This window comes from Physcomitrium patens, chromosome 11 (assembly GCF_059467195.1).
Source record: "Physcomitrium patens ecotype Gransden chromosome 11, ASM5946719v1, whole genome shotgun sequence".
NCBI classification, from domain to species: Eukaryota; Viridiplantae; Streptophyta; class Bryopsida; order Funariales; family Funariaceae; genus Physcomitrium; species Physcomitrium patens.
The window spans coordinates 13224840-13246508 of record NC_143420.1 but is presented as its reverse complement, the minus strand read 5'-3'; the positions used below and the strand labels follow the sequence as shown (position 1 = coordinate 13246508).

General features: G+C 45.0%; 3 protein-coding genes across 6 annotated transcripts; all 3 read left to right on the top strand.

Annotated features, from left to right (window-relative positions):
* The first annotated feature begins 476 nt into the window (after window positions 1–476).
* Window positions 477–4793, top strand: LOC112288773 (UDP-N-acetylglucosamine transporter UGNT1). The gene is made up of 11 exons (XM_024533321.2): window positions 477–614; window positions 1142–1339; window positions 1872–1948; window positions 2221–2376; window positions 2482–2615; window positions 2909–3039; window positions 3287–3331; window positions 3577–3674; window positions 3922–4029; window positions 4149–4205; window positions 4479–4793. Exons 2-11 carry the CDS (start codon window positions 1186–1188, stop codon window positions 4551–4553), a joined length of 1035 nt encoding a protein of 344 aa, XP_024389089.1. The 5' UTR covers window positions 477–614; window positions 1142–1185; the 3' UTR covers window positions 4554–4793.
* A 1414-nt stretch (window positions 4794–6207) lies between these two features.
* Window positions 6208–13343, top strand: LOC112288770 (translocase of chloroplast 101, chloroplastic-like). Its single transcript, XM_024533316.3, has 7 exons — window positions 6208–6402; window positions 7191–7848; window positions 7982–9568; window positions 9963–10555; window positions 10699–11408; window positions 11591–11869; window positions 12025–13343. The coding sequence occupies exons 2-7, from the start codon at window positions 7317–7319 to the stop codon at window positions 12788–12790; spliced, it is 4467 nt and encodes a 1488-aa protein (XP_024389084.1). The 5' UTR covers window positions 6208–6402; window positions 7191–7316; the 3' UTR covers window positions 12791–13343.
* A 514-nt stretch (window positions 13344–13857) lies between these two features.
* LOC112288771 (translocase of chloroplast 126, chloroplastic-like) lies at window positions 13858–20351 on the top strand. 4 transcript variants are annotated; one of them, XM_090254354.1, is made up of 10 exons: window positions 13858–13987; window positions 14261–14328; window positions 14478–14596; window positions 14749–15915; window positions 16145–16843; window positions 17074–17651; window positions 17803–18509; window positions 18694–18975; window positions 19131–19879; window positions 20293–20351. In XM_090254354.1, the coding sequence occupies exons 4-10, from the start codon at window positions 15303–15305 to the stop codon at window positions 20328–20330; spliced, it is 3666 nt and encodes a 1221-aa protein (XP_090110480.1). In that variant the 5' UTR covers window positions 13858–13987; window positions 14261–14328; window positions 14478–14596; window positions 14749–15302; the 3' UTR covers window positions 20331–20351. The 4 variants fall into 4 exon arrangements, with proteins under 4 accessions (XP_090110480.1, XP_090110479.1, XP_090110481.1 ...); XM_090254353.1 differs by having other exon boundaries at window positions 13892–14061; XM_090254355.1 differs by lacking the exon at window positions 20293–20351 and having other exon boundaries at window positions 13892–14061; window positions 19131–20159.
* The last annotated feature ends 1318 nt before the right edge of the window (window positions 20352–21669 follow it).

Genomic DNA, 21669 nt, shown 5'->3' with positions numbered 1-21669 from the left:
GTTGTTGCAATTTATGCCATTGTAGTTGCAATTCAAAAGCCATTGCACCTGGCGGTACATTTTGAAGCGTCGCTCACGCATAGATGTGATTAACAACGTGCTGATTAGGTCACATTCTGACGAATCCATAAATACTTTATCACCCCCCAGCTGTGGGATTTTCTGCAGTCTTTCTACAGATTTCATGTTCTCGAAGGTTGTCTTTCGGAAATTCTTTGGAGGGTTTCAAGGCCTTTTCGATTTCCACCTCATTCAGGATTGAATTCATAATGAGCAGTTGCTTGCGACAGTTGATGACAAACATGGATTGTCACTTGTGTGAGTGCATGAGAGGCTCAGTACCTGTTCATGAGACACTCTCAAATATGTACCCAACAAGGATGAATGAGAAAACATTGCCCATTACTTGCCTCCATTTGTGGCAGATCATGTGGACACTATAGAAACCAAATCTAGGGTCAAATAGTCTAAGTTTAACTCGACACAGGTTGCATGAGATTGGTGATACCTCTGGAACTTTCATCCCACTATGACTTTGGCGGAGTTTGGCCCTCGGGAGCACGTGCTCAGAAGTGTCTATAGCCGAGTTTTCGAGTTGCCGTGAGGTTTTTGAGGTAACTACCATGCCGCGTTTTGTTGCCAACGTAATGGGCATTTGGATTTGTACTGTATTAGGGCGATCTTCGTGTTTAACATCGAGTCCCCATCGCGTCATGGGATGCAAGAGCTTAGAAGATTCGGATATTGTTTTTGAAGGCAGAGTAGTCTCCTGTGTTCGTCCTTCTCAGTAGCAGCCTTTCGTGCCGTGGGGCCTTTCGCGGGACGGTTGATCCGTCGTTGTTTTGTCAGTGTGTGTCGTTCTGTGGATTTTTCAGTTTGGTAAACCATTTCAAGCTTGTGTTAATTGCGGATCACTTAAATTGGGTCAAAGGGAATGACCATCTGGTCGTTGAAGAAAAATCTCCTTCATTTATGTAGAGAAGGTGCTTTGACGTTTGTCGAGTATGATGATGCTTTTTAGTCAGACATGAAACATTCGGGTTACTTTGTGAAGCTTTCTTCAATTGCTTCCACAATGAGTTGGATCAGCTTCTTGAGAGGAATGCTGTTGTAGAGGTTCAAATAGGGTTTATGAAGACAGGGAACAGGCCACTGCCGCGTTTCTGAAGTTGGGTTGGGGTGAGAATGATGGATGAGTCGATGAAAATGAGCGCTTCTACTCCACTTCCGATAGTCACGCCGACTGCGGCGACAATGGACACCACGCTACACAGACTCAAACCGAAGCCGATGACCCGTCGCGGCCTTATGGTTGCCCTCTCGTACATGGCCTGTGCAGGTTAGAATTCCCTTCTTGTATTCGATGTACAAGCTTGCTTCGGCAGTTGCAGTGTTTCAATTGTATCGACTTCTTGGGGCTCTTGTTCGTTGCAACCTGCGTAATACCAGATGTACACAGAAACTGTCTTGGAGGGAGTGTTGCATGTGGAATAGTTGTCTGTGGACATTGCTCAACGCAAGGAATTCCTGAAATCTTCGCTGAGGATGTCAAACAAAATTAGGCACTGAAATTTGGTTCAATCCTGATTTTATATATATGAAATTTAGAAGTCAGACAGATAGTAAGGTTTGATGGAATTTGAGGATGCTTGCTTTGGAACCTTGTAACTTGTGATGAACTCTTACTTAGACTTTTAACTTTAGGTTTTTCAACTTACGCGTATTCTTGGCAAACTTAGCCCCACATATAGTGGATCTTTGAACTGCGGAAGTTCAGAGTTACCAGCTGGACTTAATCTTATAAGTGGAATTGGTTCAGTCTGTGTTGTATTAGTAACTTCATAGCGTGGACGCCCTGAGTTGGATTGCAGTTCTATTGGTGATGTTCAACAAAGCAGCGTTGTCGAGTTATAAATTTCCTTGTGCAAATGTCATCACAGTAATGCAGGTGCGGACTGTCCATTTACTTCGTGTGTCTTAGAGTTCTTTCTGTGAGATGACGTAGAGAAAGCCAGAGTGCATTCAGATGCGTGTTTAAATTTTTTGCCGAGTTAATGTGTGATCAGTGTGCAGCTTAAGTTACGGTACGGTGTTTCTTTTATTTGCTTTTATGTGCGTCCGTGACTGTCTATGGCTATCATCTAGCTTCATGTGTTCGATGGTGCATGAGACATAGTACAACCAATGCAGTGTTTAATGTTAACGTTTTATATGCATCAGATGATAGTATCAACCTCATTGTTATACGTCCTTCGAAAACTGGATATCATCAAATTTACGGATGACAGCCCGGATAGAGCCGCGTTCAAACGCTTTGTTCCCTTACGAATACTTCGTGAAACATCCCCTCTGTCAATTGCCTACTTATTCTATATGGTATGTTTACTTTCCTAGTCAGTTTTATTCATTTTAAAATATTACTGGTAAGACATTTTTTCCTCAATCCGGTTGTGATTCTCAGAATGGCTCCCTTGATGACAGGTGGTGGGAATGGCTTCAATAAGAGGTGTAAGTGTGCCCATGTACACTACTCTGCGGAGAACAACGGTACTATTTACTATGATCATGGAATATTTCCTTGTAGGGCAAAGACATACGAACCCTGTTATTGCAAGGTTAGCAAGCTTTCCCTGCATCGTTTTATAGTGGCATCTTTTAGCTTTTAAAGTAGATTTTAGTGTTATCCTCTATTGTTTCAGATGCTGAACACTACTGCGAAAGGTTGGTTGAACTGGAAAATTTTGTTGCATCTAGTTTCCGACAAGGCAGTGGCTCTTATAATGTAGTGATGGGCACCATTCTGATGCTTCCGTTTTATGGATGCAAACCTGGTAAGGATCAAATAGGGTATGACATATTGGGCTTCAAGTGAATGACACATAAGGACGGGTGGTATATGGTGCGACAGTGTGGCAATCATCGTCTTTGGAGTCATCATCGCAGGATCGAGAGATTTCTCATTTGAATTAGGAGGCTATGCTTTAGTTTTTCTATCTAATTTGACAACAGCTATTTATCTTGCCACCATTGCACGCCTTGGTACGTGACGTAAGTTCCTTGCAGCTCTGTTCTGGGTCCAGCTGCAGTTTTGTGTGACAAGTCTTTGATCTGGAGAATGTATCTGTGAGTCTGTTCTGTTCTATCCTGTTTTGATTTGTTGAAGCTGGGTCTAATTAAACTATATGCTGCCATCTTTGAATTTTCGATTGAACGCTGAGTATAACTGTTGATCATGTATACTGCTTGAAGTGGTATTCTCATCATTTAGGATGATTAATCATGGCAGGAAAGACAACAGGGCTGAACAGCTTCGGCCTCATGTGGTGTAATGGTATCACAACTATATTACCCATTTCATTCTATTTTTTTATAATAGTGCCCATCATTTTTCACTGGGACGGATGTTGATGTCATGCACTGTATCTGAGCTTCTGTTTTGTTCACACTGTAAACTGTGTTCTAGAATCATGTTATCCTATCAACACTTCAAATTACTTCGCTGTCAAAAATCCTTCTCAGAAACGAAGGACTTAAATTATTAATGAACTACAACTGTGGAATTCTTCTCTTGTGCAGGCATCATTTGTGGTCCATTACTATTCGCATGGATTTTCTTTAGTGGTGAACTCGACATGGCTATTCGTTTTGAATCTATCCACGTTTTAGGATTTCAGGTACTACATATATCTGCACTTGCGGCTCCGCTTTTGTGTAGGTCGGTTAATTTGATTTTATCATGTAGACCCGCCTGCCTGCCTGCCTGCCTGCTTGTTGAGAAACTTGTTTTTGTTATTGTTACGGTAGTGGGTTCACATGGACAAGAAGTTCACATGTAGCCCTTCGTTGATGTTTGCATCTGAGCAATGCCTTCAGTTGAAGACGTGACGCTGTGGAGAATACTGACTCCTCGGCTGATTGCAGCTTGTCACGGCGTTGTCCTGCATGATGGCGTTTTGTTTGAATTACACCATCTTCCTGAATACCACTCTCAACTCTGCTCTTACGCAGACCATGTGTGGCAATCTCAAGGTATGTCGTCGTTCTAGTTGCCCAATTAGTCAATTCTACCTCTAAATCCTCTATACGTTCAGTCAGCTCGCTTGAGACTTTCAGACGAAGAATTTACAGATGGATTTTAATGTTAACAGGACCTAGGCACCGTTCTGATTGGCTGGATCTGGTTTGGTGGGTTGCCATTTGACTGGGTACGTTATGAAGCACTTCTCTCGTTGTCAATTTGTTTCAAGCTCTTCATGTCAGCAAGTTCTTTTTTGTATCTTCGAAATGCATGAATGCCGAATTTCAAACCAGCATGCAACTCAGTCGAAATCTGTATGCAACTCAATCTCATAAGCTGGGTTTGTCTAGTAGATTTTATTGCAAATGATGGGAAACTTACATCAGGTTGCAAATATCAAAAGTGTGATGAGAAATGTTTTTGAAGCTGACCATAGCAGCCGTGGAACTTGCTTGTGCAGCTCAATGTGTTTGGGCAGTTGTTAGGCTTTATTGGATCAGGCATGTATGCATACTGCAAGTTGAAAGGGAAATAGAGGTTGATTTTCACCCTGTCTCCAACTTCATACAATAATTGTCATCCACTGGATATTACCGAACAGCTACTCGTTTGATTTACTGTTTTTTTCGGTCATCCATCTCTCCTTCGGGGCTCTCGCTTAGTCCATTAGTTAAGATTCTGAAAAGCTCTCACGCAATGTAACGTAGTCTTAGTTGCTGCAGAAACAAGTGCATTCATCATGTAACAATATCAATGAACTTCCAGTTTTCTTTTATATCAATATTGTCTACACCGGCAGTATGTACTTCATTGAAGTGTATTGAGGACCAGCTACCCCACCTCTTGTATCGAAATTGCACTTAGAGACCATTCACAAGTACTCTTTTAGAACTGCAAAATTCTCTTGACTTGAGCTTGCTTTTAGATAACGAGTTTTTTTTTTTGCATTTTGCATTTTGCATTTTGCATTTTGTTGTTGTGGGTCCATGAGTTTGGACTATCTGGTGTGATCTACATACACCAGTGCAGGTGCACTTGCCAAGTGTCAACAAACTTTTTCTAAAGCCCCATGCAGCTTTCTCAATGTTTCTAAAGTTTTAAATGCTTTTCTTTCAATAATTTACAGTCGATATGAAGCTTGTAGATAACGTGACCGTGGTTCTAAAGTCTATTCCAATGCGGTATTTTTGAAACGTTCAGGCGATCACATGGAATCATGTCCACTGGATTAGGAGACAGTATTCTGATGCAAGTTGACATGCCCAACGAGTAGATCCCCATATCTTTATTAGTTAATTATAGAGTTTACTGAAAACATGTGTATGTTATTGTTCAAATGTAAACCTTCAATCTTATCTAGTCTAAAATTTTGAACATGGTGTACAATCCTTTTCTTAAGAATTGAAATCTGAAATCTCAATTCATTAATCAGGCCTTGGTTGATTTCTCACAAGTCAGTACACACCGTCTTCTTACTATATATATATCAATAAAATAAACTCGATCTCAAGGTGATTGATATTTTGATTAAGGACGAATCATAAGGGAATTAACTGGGCATTTTAATTTAAACCTATTTAAATCGAAGAAAAATGCATTTTCAGTACCATGATCTACTATACAAATCACAGCATCAAGATTGTCTTCAAAAACACTTAATGAGATAATTTGCAAACAACAAAGTAATTATCAAATCTAGTGTAACATTCCCAGTTATTGTGTCTATTTTGACCCTAAAAAACACTTAAAAACAATCAGCCACCAAACCATTACAATCTTTCCTTTTACCAACAAGTCAAATTTCCAAATTTCTAAATTAAAAAAAAAAAAAAAACCGAGACGGTCCAACAATCCCACCTTGCTTGAGATAAAATCAACCCAACACAACCCATTTTCCCTCACCAAAAAAACATAAAAAAACTTAAAATTTAAAAAATTAAAAAATGGGTAAAAAACGGCAAGGAAGGAAGCAAAGTGAAACCTAGGACTGGGATGGAAGAGAGGAAAAATTAGGGCAGGGGGATGATAAAGGGGGCAAGTGCAGAAGAGCCGTCCAGCTGCCCCCCCTCTTCAACGGGCTGCTGTCGCCGGGCAGCATGCGGAACCGGATAAGCCAAACCCGGGCATAGGGCAGCGGGCAGATCAAATAAAAACTCCGAAGCACAAGCAAAGGTGGGTCTCATCTCATCTCATCACGTCACCCCCACAGTAGTAGTAGTGCCCTCTTGTGCTTATGCAGGCGAGAGAGCGAGAGACAGAGACAGAGAGTGAAAGAGAGTGAACGAGATAGTTAGTGAGGTAGAGTTCCTCTTCCTCTTTGGATTGCCTCACTCTCCGCCACAGCCCCTTCCCACCCTCTTCTTCCCCATCTCACCCCGCAGATGGTAAGCAGCGCATTACGCTTTTTCTCACGTATTTTGCATGCCAATCTGGGGTCTCACTCAATCTCTGGTTTTTCTGGGGTTACGGTGTGTCTCGTAGCAGGCAGTACTTGTCCCAGGCGTTATCTGGCAGTGTCAATTCGCATTTTCGCTGGTTGTTGCTGTTTCGTTTTTTGGGTGCGTGTAGAGCGTGTGTGGTGGTGGATTGTGAGCGGTAAGGTGTTTGTTTGGGGTTTCGTCTCGAGGGTTTTGAAGGGTTTAGCGTTTGGGGGGACAGTTCGTTTTGGGATGTGTGATTGTTGGTGACATTGATGTTGTGGGTAGGTGCCTTCTGGTGGTGTTTCGTTTGGGTGGATTGGAATCCTCGAGCGCTGGCGGTGGTGTGAGGTTTTGGGGGGGTTTGGCTCGTGATGAGGCGTGAATGTCGTGCGTATTTGGGTTGAATTTGAGTGATGTTTTTTTTTTTTTTGTTTTTTTGTTTGTTTGTCGAAGGGGTGTTTGTTTTTTCGCTGAGGACGTTTCTGTTTTGGGATTTCATGGAAGCGTGGCGGACTTGTTGTCAGTTTGTGGGTTGTCGACATGCGTAATTCTCTGTTTCTGTTGTGTTTTCAAGGTTTATGATTATTTTCGTAGGTTTCCAAGATATTCAAGTTTATTCTAGGGCGGGGATGTGAATTTGGTTAAATTCGGAATGTGCATCATGGGATGAAGCACAGGCGTTGTTTTCGAACACTTGTGGATTGTTGCGGGGATTCTTTAATAAGATGGGGGTAATTGGGTGGTGATTACAGAGGGTGCACAGATAAAAGAAGAAGAATCCTTCAAGGCCTTTGTTTGGGTGATGGTTGGTGCTGCCCCGGGGATGTTACACTGACGCCACAGTATTAAGTTGAGGTTTTGGCGACGCTTTTGGATTCATGGATACCTCTAGCAAGGTGAGCAGCATGGAGGGGAACAAGGAGACCACTGAAGATGCGAGTGTTGCGGTTGAAAGGAGTAACGGCGGTGGACCTAATGGAGTGGAAATTGAAGGGAGGGGTGATTCGTACGTGGGCCCCAGTCCTCCTCGGGCACCTGTAACCGATGACACGGAAGATGAAGTAGAGGAAGTTGACGGAAGCGGAGACAACGATAGCTTCGACAGCGCCGTTGAGAGGTTTGGTGCCTCCTCTGCTGCAAGTGTTGAGCCTTCCAGCCCTGTGAGTTCATACGCTGATGCTCTGAAGACCAAGGATACAGCACCAGAGGTGAAGGAAGAGGAAAGCGTCGAGAAAGACGAGAGCAACAAAGTAAAGGAGAATGGAGGCGGCAGTAGCGCGAAGGATGAGGCTAGGGCTAGGAACTCTGAAGGAGAAGAAGAATTTTCCGAGGTTCCTATTAGGACCATGCCTGTTGCCAAAGTTACTACCGTGGACGAAGATCAAGATGGTGACGTCGAGGAAGACGATGGTAATAAGACTGCATTTTGTTCTGCTGCATATGTTGAGAGAAGTCAATGGGATTTGGGCAAGTATTTGTACTGCTGACTGTTGCTAACTTTGCTTATTTAATTGACTAATCAATTTAATTGCATATACAACAGAAGAAGAGGTGGACAATGAAGAAGAATTCGAAGAAGCGAATGACCAAGTTTTTGGAGAGGAGGAATACGCTACCTCCACTGCATTTAGACAAGAGTACGAAGGCAGTTTACCACGTAGTATGCCACGAATCATAGCTCGGGAGTCTGGTGATGATATCTCTGACGAATTTTCGGAAGAGGAATTTAACGAAGAGGAAACGGAAGATGAAGCCGAGCAGGAAGAGGGAGGTGCTGTAACGGAGGCAACTGGTAAGGAAGAATTTGGAAAAGAGACGACCTCCAAGGAGGTGACCGACATTCCCTTAGTAGAGCAACCTGCAGAGACTGAAGTTGGTGATCGTTTGAAGTCGGACGATAGCTCGAATGTAGAGAACTTCGTGAATACACAGGGTAGCGGTCGTGAAGATGTTAGTGAAGAACAGCGGGGCTTGGAAGTATCGCTCCAAGCGGCCAAGATCGAAGAAGCCCAGGTTGTAGAGTCTGAACAGCCTCACGAGGAAGAGAAAGAACTGACTCGGGCAGTTTCGTCACTTGTTGCTGAACCTGAAAATTTTGATGTAGGAGTAAAGGAAGTAGTTGCCTCTGAAGTAGTTCCTCTTGCAACGGTAGATGTGAAGGAGGGTGAATTGGAGACGACTGACGAAGCAACCACTGCACCGAAAATGGATGTAGAGAATAGAGAATGCTCAGCCGATTTGGCTGAAGAGTTGCGAAAGCTATCTGCCTCTCGCTCACTGAGCGAAGAGGTTTTCACGAATGAAGAAGCTGAGCCTGCAGTGGGTACTGAGAATGCCTCCACTGATAGCAAGCCTGACGAGGTGAAGGAATTCGATGTCGATTCTTTTCCTGTAACTGAGTCAAACTATGTTGTCAGAAGGGCCGCATCTAACGACCTTGTGGCTGAGCTGGAGAAGTTAGCTGCTGCTCGATTGGAGAATGAATCGAGCGATAATGCCACAATTCCTGTCGAAGAAGATAGCAAGGCTGATGTGAAGGATACCTCACAAGACATCACCGTAGCAACTGCCAGTTCATCCGAGGGAGCTAATAAGGAAGACGAACCTGCATCGACAGAATCTAGTTCCCCTAAAGAACCTGAAGTGGATGATGGTGAGGGCTCTGTTGAAGTGCAGTCATCAATTATTGAAGACCTTGAGAAAGTTGGCAATGATTTCACTCCTAGTAATGCTGAAAAGGGATCTTCCGAGGCACAGATAGTGGAAGAGAATAAGGTGGGAGTAGACCCTGCCCTTGTCAGTGAAGGGGCACCTGAGGGTGTTATTGAAGGTCCAGCAGTGGTATCTAGTCCGGCGAAGATGTACACTGCCTTGAAAGCGGTGGACGACGAAATGCCTCCCTTGAAGTCCGAGAATAAAGCTGTAGTTGAGACAGAAAAGGTAGAATCAAAACCACGGGGCTTCTCAGCGATAGATTTCGCTGAGGAAGATGGTGACTCGGACGCTGATGCTGAGGACGAGGATGATGAGGATGACGAAGATGATGACGAAGATGACGATGATGAAGATGACAAAGATATGGTTACTGCCAAAGCGCTAGCAGAGCTAGCCAATGCAGTTGGAAAATCTGGTGAGCCCCACATTCTAGCATTGGTCTTCTCTAATTGTTCTTGAACGTCTTCTGCGTACATTACAATTACTGCTGCGTGTTGGGCTACGAAACATCTTAGTAATGTGATATACTGCAGCTGTCTGTGAACTTACACTGTTTTAGATCTGCACTGTTCTTTTCGTTTGTTGCATTCGTTGGTTCTAACTGCCACACCATTTACTACTATGCAGTTCATAATTCTTAATATTCTTTTAAGACGAAGAGTAGATTGCGAGCTTTCTGCTCGGTGTCAACGAAGCTTAGGTCTTTGAATTGCTGTTTAATGCACATACTCTTATTATTAGTTCTCTTTAAGATATTTGTGTGGGTATATTTACTTGCCTAAATGTGTCGGTTGTGTTAATTTCTGTAGGGGATGGTGCTGAGAGTGGTAAAAAGTCATCAATGGGTGCAGCTGGACCCTCTTTGCCCTCTTTACCTCAACGGCCAGCTGTTAGGAAAACAGCTGCTGCAACAGCATTAGACACGGCTGGCAGGATTACCCAACGTCCTAACGGTGCTCCGTCAACCCAACTCACAGCTACAACCGAAGAGAACGCAAACAGTGACACAGCCGAAGGCAATGAAACTCGAGAGAAACTTCAGAATATCAGGGTTAAGTTTTTGAGGTTGGCTCATCGTTTGGGTCAATCCCCGCAGAACGTGGTCGTGGCCCAAGTGTTGTATCGTCTGGGATTGGCAGAGTCATTGAGAGGTGGCAACACGTCCAATCGCGCGGGAGCATTCAGTTTCGACCGCGCCAACGCCCTTGCGGAAGAGCAGGAAGCAGCTAACCAAGAGGAGGAGCTTGACTTTGCATGCACAATTTTGGTTCTTGGAAAGACTGGAGTTGGAAAGAGTGCGACCATTAACTCGATATTTGATGATCGCAAGTCAGTGACAAGCGCCTTCAAACCATCGACCAACAAAGTCCAAGAGATTGTTGGAACTGTGCACGGTATCAAGGTACTAATATGGATGATTCATTAAAGTAGTACGAAGATGGGTTCAGCAGTGTTTGGTTCCTAAAGCATAATCTTATAAGAAGTATTTTTGTTCAAGCTCTTTTATTGGGGAATCATGTGGCATCGTTTCGTGTGTAATGGCAGGTTAGGGTGATAGACACACCTGGGCTACTCCCTTCTGTGGCAGATCAACAACACAATGAGCGCATCATGGGGCAAGTCAAGAAGCACATCAAGAAGGCGTCCCCAGACATTGTTTTGTACTTCGATCGTCTGGACATGCAGAGCCGTGATTTCGGCGATCTTCCTCTGCTAAAAACCATTACTGACCTGTTCGGAGCTGCGGTTTGGTTCAATGCCATCGTGGTGTTGACCCACGCCTCTTCTGCCCCTCCAGACGGGCCCAATGGAGTTCCACTGAGCTACGAAATGTTTGTAGCACAGAGGTCTCATGTTGTGCAGCAGACGATTCGACAAGCAGCCGGAGACATGAGGTTGATGAACCCCGTATCACTGGTGGAGAACCACCCTGCTTGCAGAACCAATCGCAATGGGCAGAGGGTTCTACCCAATGGGCAAATTTGGAAGCCACAATTGCTGTTGCTCTGTTTTGCCTCGAAGATATTAGCCGAGGCCAATTCGCTGCTGAAGCTTCAAGAGACAGCCACTCCGGGCAGACCGTTTGGACAGCGATCTCGGGTGCCACCTCTACCATTTTTGCTTTCCTCTTTGCTTCAATCCCGAGCTCAGCTGAAGTTGCCAGACGAGCAACTTGATGAGTCGGATGAGTCCGATGACGATGAGGAGGAAGAGGATTCTGAAGCGGATGACTACGATGAACTTCCTCCTTTCAGGTATACACTTATCTCCCATGACTTGAGAGGATACAATTCGTCAGGATTTCAATACATTCCTCTCTCTTGTCCTTGTTTTCGTTATATTTTGTGATTGGTAATCCCAGGTTTAGTCAAAAAATTTATTGATTTCTCGCGTCCGTGCCGATTTGTTCTGTACTTATGACAACCCAATAATGCAGACCACTCTCCAAAGAAGAACTGGAGGAGCTTACCAAAGAGCAACGGCAAGACTACATGGATGAGCTTGCTGACCGAGAGAGGTTGTTCCAAAAGAAGCAATACAGGGAAGAGATGCGCAGAAGGAAGGAGATGAAGAAACGTCAGGCACAGATGTCTAAGGAGGAATTGGCTCAACCTGACGAAGCAGATGATGAGGCCGGACAACCTGCTGCAGTGCCAGTTCCCATGCCAGACATGGCATTGCCTCCTTCATTCGACTCTGACAATCCCACTCACAGGTACTCACCACCACTCATCTTGCTAAATGTCCAAGCACAGCATGCCTATGCCCCATGAGTGTTGTTTCTGGATTGGTTCCCCTGTATGCGCGTGTGGGTGTGGATTGAAGCAATGCAGGGGAGCATGTTTCTAAGTTGGGTGAACCCGTGTGAAGGTATCGCTACTTGGAGACCGCGAACCAGTGGTTGGTGCGTCCTGTTCTGGAGACGCACGGGTGGGATCACGACGCTGGGTACGATGGGTTCAATGTGGAGAAGATGTTCGTGGTGAAGAACAAGATCCCTGCGTCCATCTCGGGGCAGGTGACGAAAGACAAGAAGGAGTCGCAGGTGAACTTCGAAGCAGCGGCGTCGCTGAAGCACGGAGAGGGGAAGGTGACTCTGACGGGATTCGACGTTCAGACCATCGGAAAGGACTTGGCATACACACTGCGAGCAGAGACGCGGTTCAACAACTTCAAGAGGAACAAGACGACGGCAGGAGTGACGGCGACGTACTTGAACGACACGATTGCGGCGGGGGTGAAGCTGGAGGACAGGATCTTGATAGGGAAGAGGGTGAAGATGGTGGTGAACGGGGGAGTGCTGACAGGGAAGGGCGACAAGGCGTTCGGCGGAAGCCTGGAGGCGACGCTTCGGGGGAAGGAGTACCCGTTGAGTCGGACACTGTCGACTTTGGGGCTGTCAGTGATGGACTGGCACGGAGACCTTGCGATCGGGGGGAACTTACAGTCGCAGTTCATGGTGGGGAAGACGATGATGGTGGGGAGGGCGAACTTGAACAACAGGGGATCGGGTCAAGTGAGCATCAGAGCGAGCAGCTCGGAGCAGCTGCAGATGGTTCTGATTGGGATAGTTCCGATACTGAGGTCGCTGATCAACTGCCGCTTCGGCTTCGGTGGTGGTCAGTCCTCACAGTAGATTGCTAGGTATCTTTAAGATAATTTTAGTTGCCCGTTGCCCTTCTGACAGCTCGCTTCGCACAAGCGAAGATTTCTGGATGCTCAGCAAATTTTTGTAGAAGTTAAATGTTTTGGTGCTGGGCGAAAGTGGTGGCATCCATCTGTGCAGCAGCTGTGCAAGGAAGTCCAGGGCAACGGTGTTAGGAAGTCAGTTGCTCGTATTGATCAGTAATACGATTGTTTTGAAAGGAGAGTAATCTTAGCACGAGGTTTGTGAGGGCTGTTTTCGCATGTGGGAATTTGTTGCCTCCTGGTCGCCAACTTTCAGTGTGTGGAGTTTCATTCTCCGCACACATGTGCTCTGTATTGTAGTGAACTTGAAGCTACTAGAGAATGCAATGACAGAAGGATTTCGTCTGCGGGCATAGGAATTTGTAGCGAGTCTGGGTTGTTAGTGGTATATTATCACCGTGACATGTTGACGGCTTGATAGCCATTTCTGTTTCGGCTTTCAAGGAGAACTCTGTTGTAGCAGTGATTTCAATGTACCTGGAGCTGTGCTTTCAAATCAAGGCTCTCCTCACTCTATGCTCATTTTATCAGTTTGGTACACAGCATAATTGTGCTCTTCTCTAGCACAACTCCTCTCACCTGTTCGCATTTAAATTGTAGGATGCTGTGACTCTTCAATTATCCGATTGATTGACGAGGTTCATTTTTCTGAAAGCTTCCGTGTCATGAACGTTCTGGCAATCAGCGCTTCTATCAGATCACTGGTCATCCGTGATGGAGGTATTTTGAACAGAGTGGTAATAATAGTCGTTCGTTGGCCGTCTCAGTCATGTCTTATTTGCGAAAGGCTGCGAATCGTATTCGTCGCAATGCATGTGTGCATGAGCCATAGAATGTGGACAAAATCCCAACTCAGAATCAAGCATGCGGACAGACCCAGACAGTGGAGTCGCAGGAGAGCCGTCCATCTGCTCCTTGCTCAAATACAATGAAAGGAAACTTTTACGAGCCCAGGAGTAGTTCCTTCGACGTTCGCGCAGAATTCTCGTCACGAGTGGTGAATTCAACAAAGTGGAAGTACATTTCCGCATCATTCAAATGAACGAGTGATCGTTTGGAAATTTTAAGTCCTTGGTCGTCTTCACCCGCCACTTTGTCACTCGCCGTCTCCTTCACGAGCCTGTGTTAGCTTGCCTCGCTGCTGGTCAGGTTCTCCACACTTCAGGAAACGATTGTGCGGGTCCTCTTAAATGGACTCAATCTGCAACCCGTTGCCCAGTAATGATAAACCATTCTCCGAGTACAGAGACTGCTGTAGGAACATAGAATTCTGGGGGTGACTACGTCGTTTTCTGTTTTTGGTTTCGTCATGAAATGATTGCGTGACCGCAAGGATTTCTGGGTGGTGATGGGTTTTGGAGGAGAAGAGGGTGGTTCCCCTCACTCAGGGTTTGAATTCTGGTGTTGGTCTCTGCAGTGTGGCTATAACGTACTCTGGATGTGAAGAAAGTAGGCTGCATGTTTTTTGCTGGAAATCTGGTGACGGTGAGTGATGTGGGCGTCATTACTTGTCGTCGTGGTTGTCCTTGTTGTTGGGGTTACTTTCTTCATTACTCTTTTTTCTTTTGTTTCGTTTTTTATTTTTTATTTGTAAGGAGTGATTGGTTGGTTTGGATATGGGGGATTGGTTCTAGGGCGGGCTTTTATAGGATTAGCAGAGGTTTATCGTGAGCGGAGAAGGTTGTCGTTATTCGCAGCCTTCAATTTAGTTTTACTGTTTAAACGGCGACTGAATTGGCGAATTACTGAGGAGGTAGTTTAGTTTTTCGCTCCCTTTCTGAAATTATGATAAAGTGCTTCGTTGGGTGAAACATGCTTGTGCTGTGTCTCGCGGAAAGGTAACATTAAGTCGTTTCAATGCTGTCATTATGATTGCTTTTAAGAACTTTGAGTTTTACTATGCAGAATATGAGTACGTGAGAAGAATAGTTCTCGTTGAAGTTGTTATTCCTGCTGCCTCGGAGTTGACGGCAAATTGAAAGAAATTCAATGAAATTGGGAAAGTGTCTCATTCAACCATGGAGAACTCCCCGAAGCCGACCACAGCAAAAACATGAACACTTCTGAGTCCAAGTAGGTGGTGAGAATGCTGGTTGTCGTTGGCTTACTCCTCTTATCTGTAAGGAAGAAAAGGGGTTTGTGATATTACCGTTTCTTGGTTGCTGTGAAGGTTATTGTGCCAGACAGGTTGCTTCTGTTGGATTTTGCAGCTGTAGTTATCAAGCTTATTAACGTGTCTAAGTTAATATCTCGGTCTTAATTTCCCGAGAACTTGTACGATTTAATCCTTGTTTTATAGTTCAAGGTTTTGTTCAGAATCTTATTGCCGCTTAAACATTAACAAAGGTTTTCATTAGCGAGTATTTCGACGCAATTTTTACAATTTACTTGGTCCTTGACGTTGCGCGTCCATAAGAACGAGGCATTGAAAAGGAGTGGTCGGGTAAGCATTGATAATCATGGACGCCCTTCGCAAGCTGAGTAGTTTGGGCAGGAACCAGGATAAGATTCTAGATACGGCGAGCAGCTCATCATATACCGAAGCGTCGGTAGCGGAAATTCCCAAAGCTTCGGTGGAGACTGGAGGCAAAGATGAGGCATCACCTTCGGGACTCGCACCCATTAAAGTACGCGTTTCAAATGACGTGGGAGCCGAGATTGAAGAGAAACGAGGCGGTGATGAAGAAAGTGTCGGAAGTGGGGAGAGTTTTGACAGTGCATTGGAAAGACTAGCGGCTTCTTCAGTTACAAGTTTTGAGCCTCCCAGTCCGGTGGGTTCTGTTGGAGAGCAGTCCCAATTTGCAGGTGGGGTTAGTGAAGACTTGGAAGAAAGGGGACAAGAAGAGTATCTCTATTACGATGACTATGGCGATGATGGTGAAGTAGAAAAAGATGGCAGTGAAAAAGATTCTACTAGTAGCAGTAGCAGTAGCAGTAGCTCAGAATGTTCCTCTAGTGCTAGCAATACGGAGGATGAAATGGATATCTCGGAGTATGGAGCTTCCTCAGAGCGAGCCATGCCCTTGGCGAATCCTTCAGGAGTAACTGACGAGGAAGAAGAAGATGGAAAAGGTTATAAATCTCCCACACAATTGCTTTTTCAAATTTCAGTATTAAAGTAAGCGAGATTATTCCTTCGAGTAGTACGATTCATGTCTAAATTTAGAAATGAGCTTGGTATCTGAAATTGCAAAATAATTAGGAGGGACTATCTGCCCTGCAATTATAAAAATGAAGCTCCGAAAGTGAAAGGTGCATATTATTGGCTTATGGAGGGATTCTTTTTGTAAATGTTCAACAGAAGAAGAGACTGGAATTGAAGAGAAGTTTGAGGAGGTCTATGACGGAGGAGTGGATTCACCCTTGGAAGAAATTGATGTTGCCTCAGCTGGAAATGTAACTGCGAGGGAGTTTAGAGATGAGCCAGAAGCCTGGGTTTCATCGAGAGATTCCACGGAGGATTCCGGGAAGTTCATCGTCACAGTCTCTGTGACAGAATTGAAGTACAATGTGGAAAGAGCCGTTACTGCGGAGGAGAATATGCCAAATGGTCTGAAACTTGGGAGCGAAGCAAGAGGAATTGCTTCTTCATCCCGGGGCGCCGAATTGGGAAACGCCTTCAAAGATTCTCGGGAAGATCACGAGGTCCAGGAGGAATTGACAGAGAGGAGCGTGAAGGTAGCCGTGGAGAATTATGACCAAGAAGGTGAAGATGCAGATTCTACTGAAATTAAGAAAGAATTTCCTAGGGAGTTAACACAATCCCGGACAGTGATCGAAAGCCCAGCTTATCGTTTTACTTCAGAACCAGTTGATCCAGCACTTCTCGAATTGAAGTCCGAAAAAGCTCAACCTAACACACAGAGCTTTGCAAGAATTGCAGAAGGTGAATCGGATGCTGATGCTGATGCTGATGCAGATGATGAAGATGTTGAAAGTGGTGACGAACATGAAGATGGCTATACAGAAATTAACATTCGGCAGGCGGCTGGAAAATCCGGTAGGCCTTGATCACTGCATTGTGGATATTATCATGTACTTCTGAATTGCATGTCCTGAAGGGTTTTCAAGTACTCCAGTCTTCAAGTTGGGGGAACCCTTTTTCAACTGGAAATCCTTGGTTTTCCAACTTGTTGACGTACACTGCTTCATCAAAATGCACTAACGTTGGTCAAATTTTGACGTATTAAGAGACATACTATGTGGCTAACATTTACCTCGTTGTTGTAGAATCTGAAAATGAGAGTGGAAATAACCCATCACTAGGACCAGCTGGACCCTCTTTGATCTCTGTACTGGTACGAAAAACTGCTAGAAGACCTGCTTCTACAGCAGCAACGGACACGCAATCTTCCAATGCTGCCTCATCAACCCAGGTCGCAGGAACCACTGACGTGAACCCAAGCATTGAAGTAAATGAAGTGAATGAAACTCGGGAGAAACTTCAAAACATCAGGGTAAAGTTCTTGAGGCTGGTTCATCGTTTGGGTCAATCCCCGCAGAACGTGGTCGTGGCTCAAGTGTTGTACCGTCTAGGCTTGGCAGAGTCATTGAGAGGCGGCAGCACCCGCAATCACACGAGGGCGTTCGATTTTGATCGTGCCAACGCTATCGCAGAGGAGCAGGAGGCAGATAACCAAGAGGAGGAGCTTGACTTTGCATGCACAATTTTGGTTCTTGGAAAGACTGGAGTTGGAAAGAGTGCGACCATTAACTCAATATTTGATGAGCACAAGTCAGTAACAAATGCTTATAATCCGTCCACAACTAACGTCTATGAGGTTGTTGGAACTATGCTCGGCGTCAAGGTATGGAAGTTGTTTTGCTGTTCTCTTCTCTGATTCTTATTCAAATGGCACTTTAGTATTGACCTCGTGCTTCCTAGTTGCGTAGCTGTAATGTAGTTGATTGTGATCTTACTTTTAGGAAAGCTCACGTTATACCATTCTTTTGGTTCAGGTGAGGTTTGTAGACACACCTGGGCTACTCTTTTCTGTGGCAGACCAACGGCACAATGAGCGCATCATGGGTCGGGTGAAAAAATATATCAAGAAAGCATCTCCAGACATAGTTTTGTACTTCGATCGTATGGACATGCAGACTCGAGAGTTCGGTGACGTGCCCTTACTTCGGACTATCACCAACGTGTTTGGAACCGCAGTGTGGTTCAATACCATTGTCGTGTTGACACACGCCTCGACGGCCCCTCCAGATGGACCCAATGGGACTCCTATGGGTTATGAATTGTTTGTGGCACAAAGGTCACACTCAGTGCAACAATCGATTCGACAAGTAGCTGGAGACATGAGGCTTCAGAACCCGGTCTCGTTAGTGGAGAACCACCCTGCTTGCAGAGCCAACCGTAATGGACAACGAGTTCTGCCCAATGGACAGATATGGAAGCCACATTTGATGTTGCTGTGTTTTGCTTCAAAGATATTAGCAGAGGCAAACACGTTGCTGAAGCTTCAGGACACGGCAGCACCGGGGCGACCATTTGGGCAGCGGTCGCGGGTGCCACCTCTACCATTTTTGCTTTCCTCTTTGCTCCAATCCCGAGCTCAGCTGAAGTTGCCAGACGAGCAACTTGATGAGTCGGACGAATCCGATGATGATGAGGAGGATGAGGAAGAAGGCGATGAGTATGACGATCTTCCACCCTTCAGGTACAGCTCCATTTTTAATTTAGCATCTTGTGCCCAATATTTTCTACTGTATTCTTATGCTTTCTTAATGGAATGTGAGGTGCTACAGTCCATTTAAGTAATATTAAGTGAAACTTAGAGAACCTTTACGGGTGTAAGGTTGGTGTCAGCCGCTACTAAACTTGTGAACCGTGCCCTGTTTCAGGTCTCTTTCTAAAGAAGAATTGGAAGAGCTTAGTAAAGATCAGAGGCAGGAATATGCTGAAGAACTTGCAGTTCGAGAGAGGCTATTTCAAAAGAAGCAGCACAGGGAGCAGTTGCAGAGAAGAAAAGAGATGAAAAAGCGAGCTACAGCGATGAGAAAGGAGGGGCTATCACACCCTGCTGATGAAGCAGATGATGAGGCCGGACAACCTGCTGCAGTGCCAGTTCCCATGCCAGACATGGCATTGCCTCCTTCATTCGACTCTGACAATCCCACTCACAGGTACTCACCACCACTCATCTTGCTAAATGTCCAAGCACAGCATGCCTATGCCCCATGAGTGTTGTTTCTGGATTGGTTCCCCTGTATGCGCGTGTGGGTGTGGATTGAAGCAATGCAGGGGAGCATGTTTCTAAGTTGGGTGAACCCGTGTGAAGGTATCGCTACTTGGAGACCGCGAACCAGTGGTTGGTGCGTCCTGTTCTGGAGACGCACGGGTGGGATCACGACGCTGGGTACGATGGGTTCAATGTGGAGAAGATGTTCGTGGTGAAGAACAAGATCCCTGCGTCCATCTCGGGGCAGGTGACGAAAGACAAGAAGGAGTCGCAGGTGAACTTCGAAGCAGCGGCGTCGCTGAAGCACGGAGAGGGGAAGGTGACTCTGACGGGATTCGACGTTCAGACCATCGGAAAGGACTTGGCATACACACTGCGAGCAGAGACGCGGTTCAACAACTTCAAGAGGAACAAGACGACGGCAGGAGTGACGGCGACGTACTTGAACGACACGATTGCGGCGGGGGTGAAGCTGGAGGACAGGATCTTGATAGGGAAGAGGGTGAAGATGGTGGTGAACGGGGGAGTGCTGACAGGGAAGGGCGACAAGGCGTTCGGCGGAAGCCTGGAGGCGACGCTTCGGGGGAAGGAGTACCCGTTGAGTCGGACACTGTCGACTTTGGGGCTGTCAGTGATGGACTGGCACGGAGACCTTGCGATCGGGGGGAACTTACAGTCGCAGTTCATGGTGGGGAAGACGATGATGGTGGGGAGGGCGAACTTGAACAACAGGGGATCGGGTCAAGTGAGCATCAGAGCGAGCAGCTCGGAGCAGCTGCAGATGGTTCTGATTGGGATAGTTCCGATACTGAGGTCGCTGATCAACTGCCGCTTCGGCTTCGGTGGTGGTCAGTCCTCACAGTAGATCCATAATTTTGCAGTAAAATGTTGTAGTCGATACATTCTATGAATGTTAGCTGAGCTCGAGTGAGTTCTTTTCTTAGCAATTTGGGTTCGTTTTTATTGATAGGCAGCGTCTACGGTTGATGGATTGTCTATTCCCACGCACGTGATTTGACAGACTAAAAGTAGGTCACATTTGTTAGTACTTCTGGGCCATATCCTTTGTTCTTATTTCTAGAAATGCTTATGAAATGGGGCGTGTAGGTGTCCATGATTTCCATTGGAGAGATTTTTTTGAAGAAACTTCTTGTAGGAGATATCGGAGTGGTTTGTGAATTGGTGTTCTTCTGAACAGCTTACATTTTACAGTACTAAGTTTGAGGAGGGAGAACAGCATCTGACTGTTGCAACGCAGCAGGTCGTTGCGGGTCTCCTACCACTCGATTCGAACTTTAAAGAATGTTCCTTTTGGTCAAAGACTGGTCAAATTGGTCAAATTTCCTTGTCAACGATAAACACTGCGGGAGAGAACAACTTTCGAACGTAGTCCGTCGCTTTGAGGTACGATGTTTCATCCTCATTGACAATTAATACAAACGCCATTGAGTTGGTTGTGTACATTGAGGAACAACCAACAATGTGCAAGCAACAGCGGAATCCTCAATGCGTTTGTCTTGTACGTGGCAACGATGAGCAACACATCTGCATGTGCATGCACCATCTCAATGGAAGATGGATGTGCAAAATAGAGGTGATTTACCTTCTCGCCAACGTCCAAGAAGGTTTTGACAGTGAAGCTAGCATCACGAAAGACTTGCTCCAATGTGTCCATGGGCGTTCGTCCATCCAGCTTTTCTAATCTGTGGCTTGGAGGATATTTTGCAACTTCTTTCTTGAATAAAGACTTGTACAACATTGTACAAGTCAACCATAGTCTTATTCATCTAAGCGTCAAACCTGAGATGCACAGCATGCGCAAATGCCTTTGCTCACAGTTCATAATTGTGATCCTCATGATGCACTTTGAATGACAAGTGGTCTTTATGTTCTTGGCCGATTATTTTAAACGGGCAGTTTAAAAGTGCATTTGACCTCATACGTCTTTGTTTTTCCTTTGTCAAACCAAGACGGTTGTGATAGCTTTTTCCACAATTGCTTTTGTAATAGACATGGAGGTGCTATTTTGTTGCTTATATGAGGTCTTAGTTACAATGCCATATCTTCACTAGATGCAATATGGTTGAAGGTTTTTTTTCATGGCTTTACAAGAGAATAATTCTTTGCATCCTAAAGCTTTTAGAATACAAAGATTGTACTCCTTAACTCCTAGCTCTGATTGCGTCAACTCTCATAGCAATGGCAACTCCAATGCAATGATTGCCTTGGCCATTAATTCTTCTTCTTGATGTTGAACTAAAAATTTATCAATATGTTATTAAATGACTTTGCATTCTCTTTCTGCCAACTTTGCTAACAAAAATCTGGTTATTAAGCATGCACCTAACACAATGGTTGATGGTTCTGTAGAAGTGTCTGAAACAATATAAATTGGCATGCTTATTAGCACAACATGTAATGCCTTAGTTGTTGAATGTTCTAGCACGTCCCAACTACACTAGGAGATGACACTTGTGGTTCTTGACTTGAGATGAGAGTATCTTATAACTACCATGGAGCATAAAAAAACAAATTTCACCTTCTAGCAAGTTTTTTTAAGAGTACAATCTTAAAGGATGGTTGTACACTACCTTCTTTCTATAGTAGTATTCTATCTATTTTGCTATTGCATGAATTG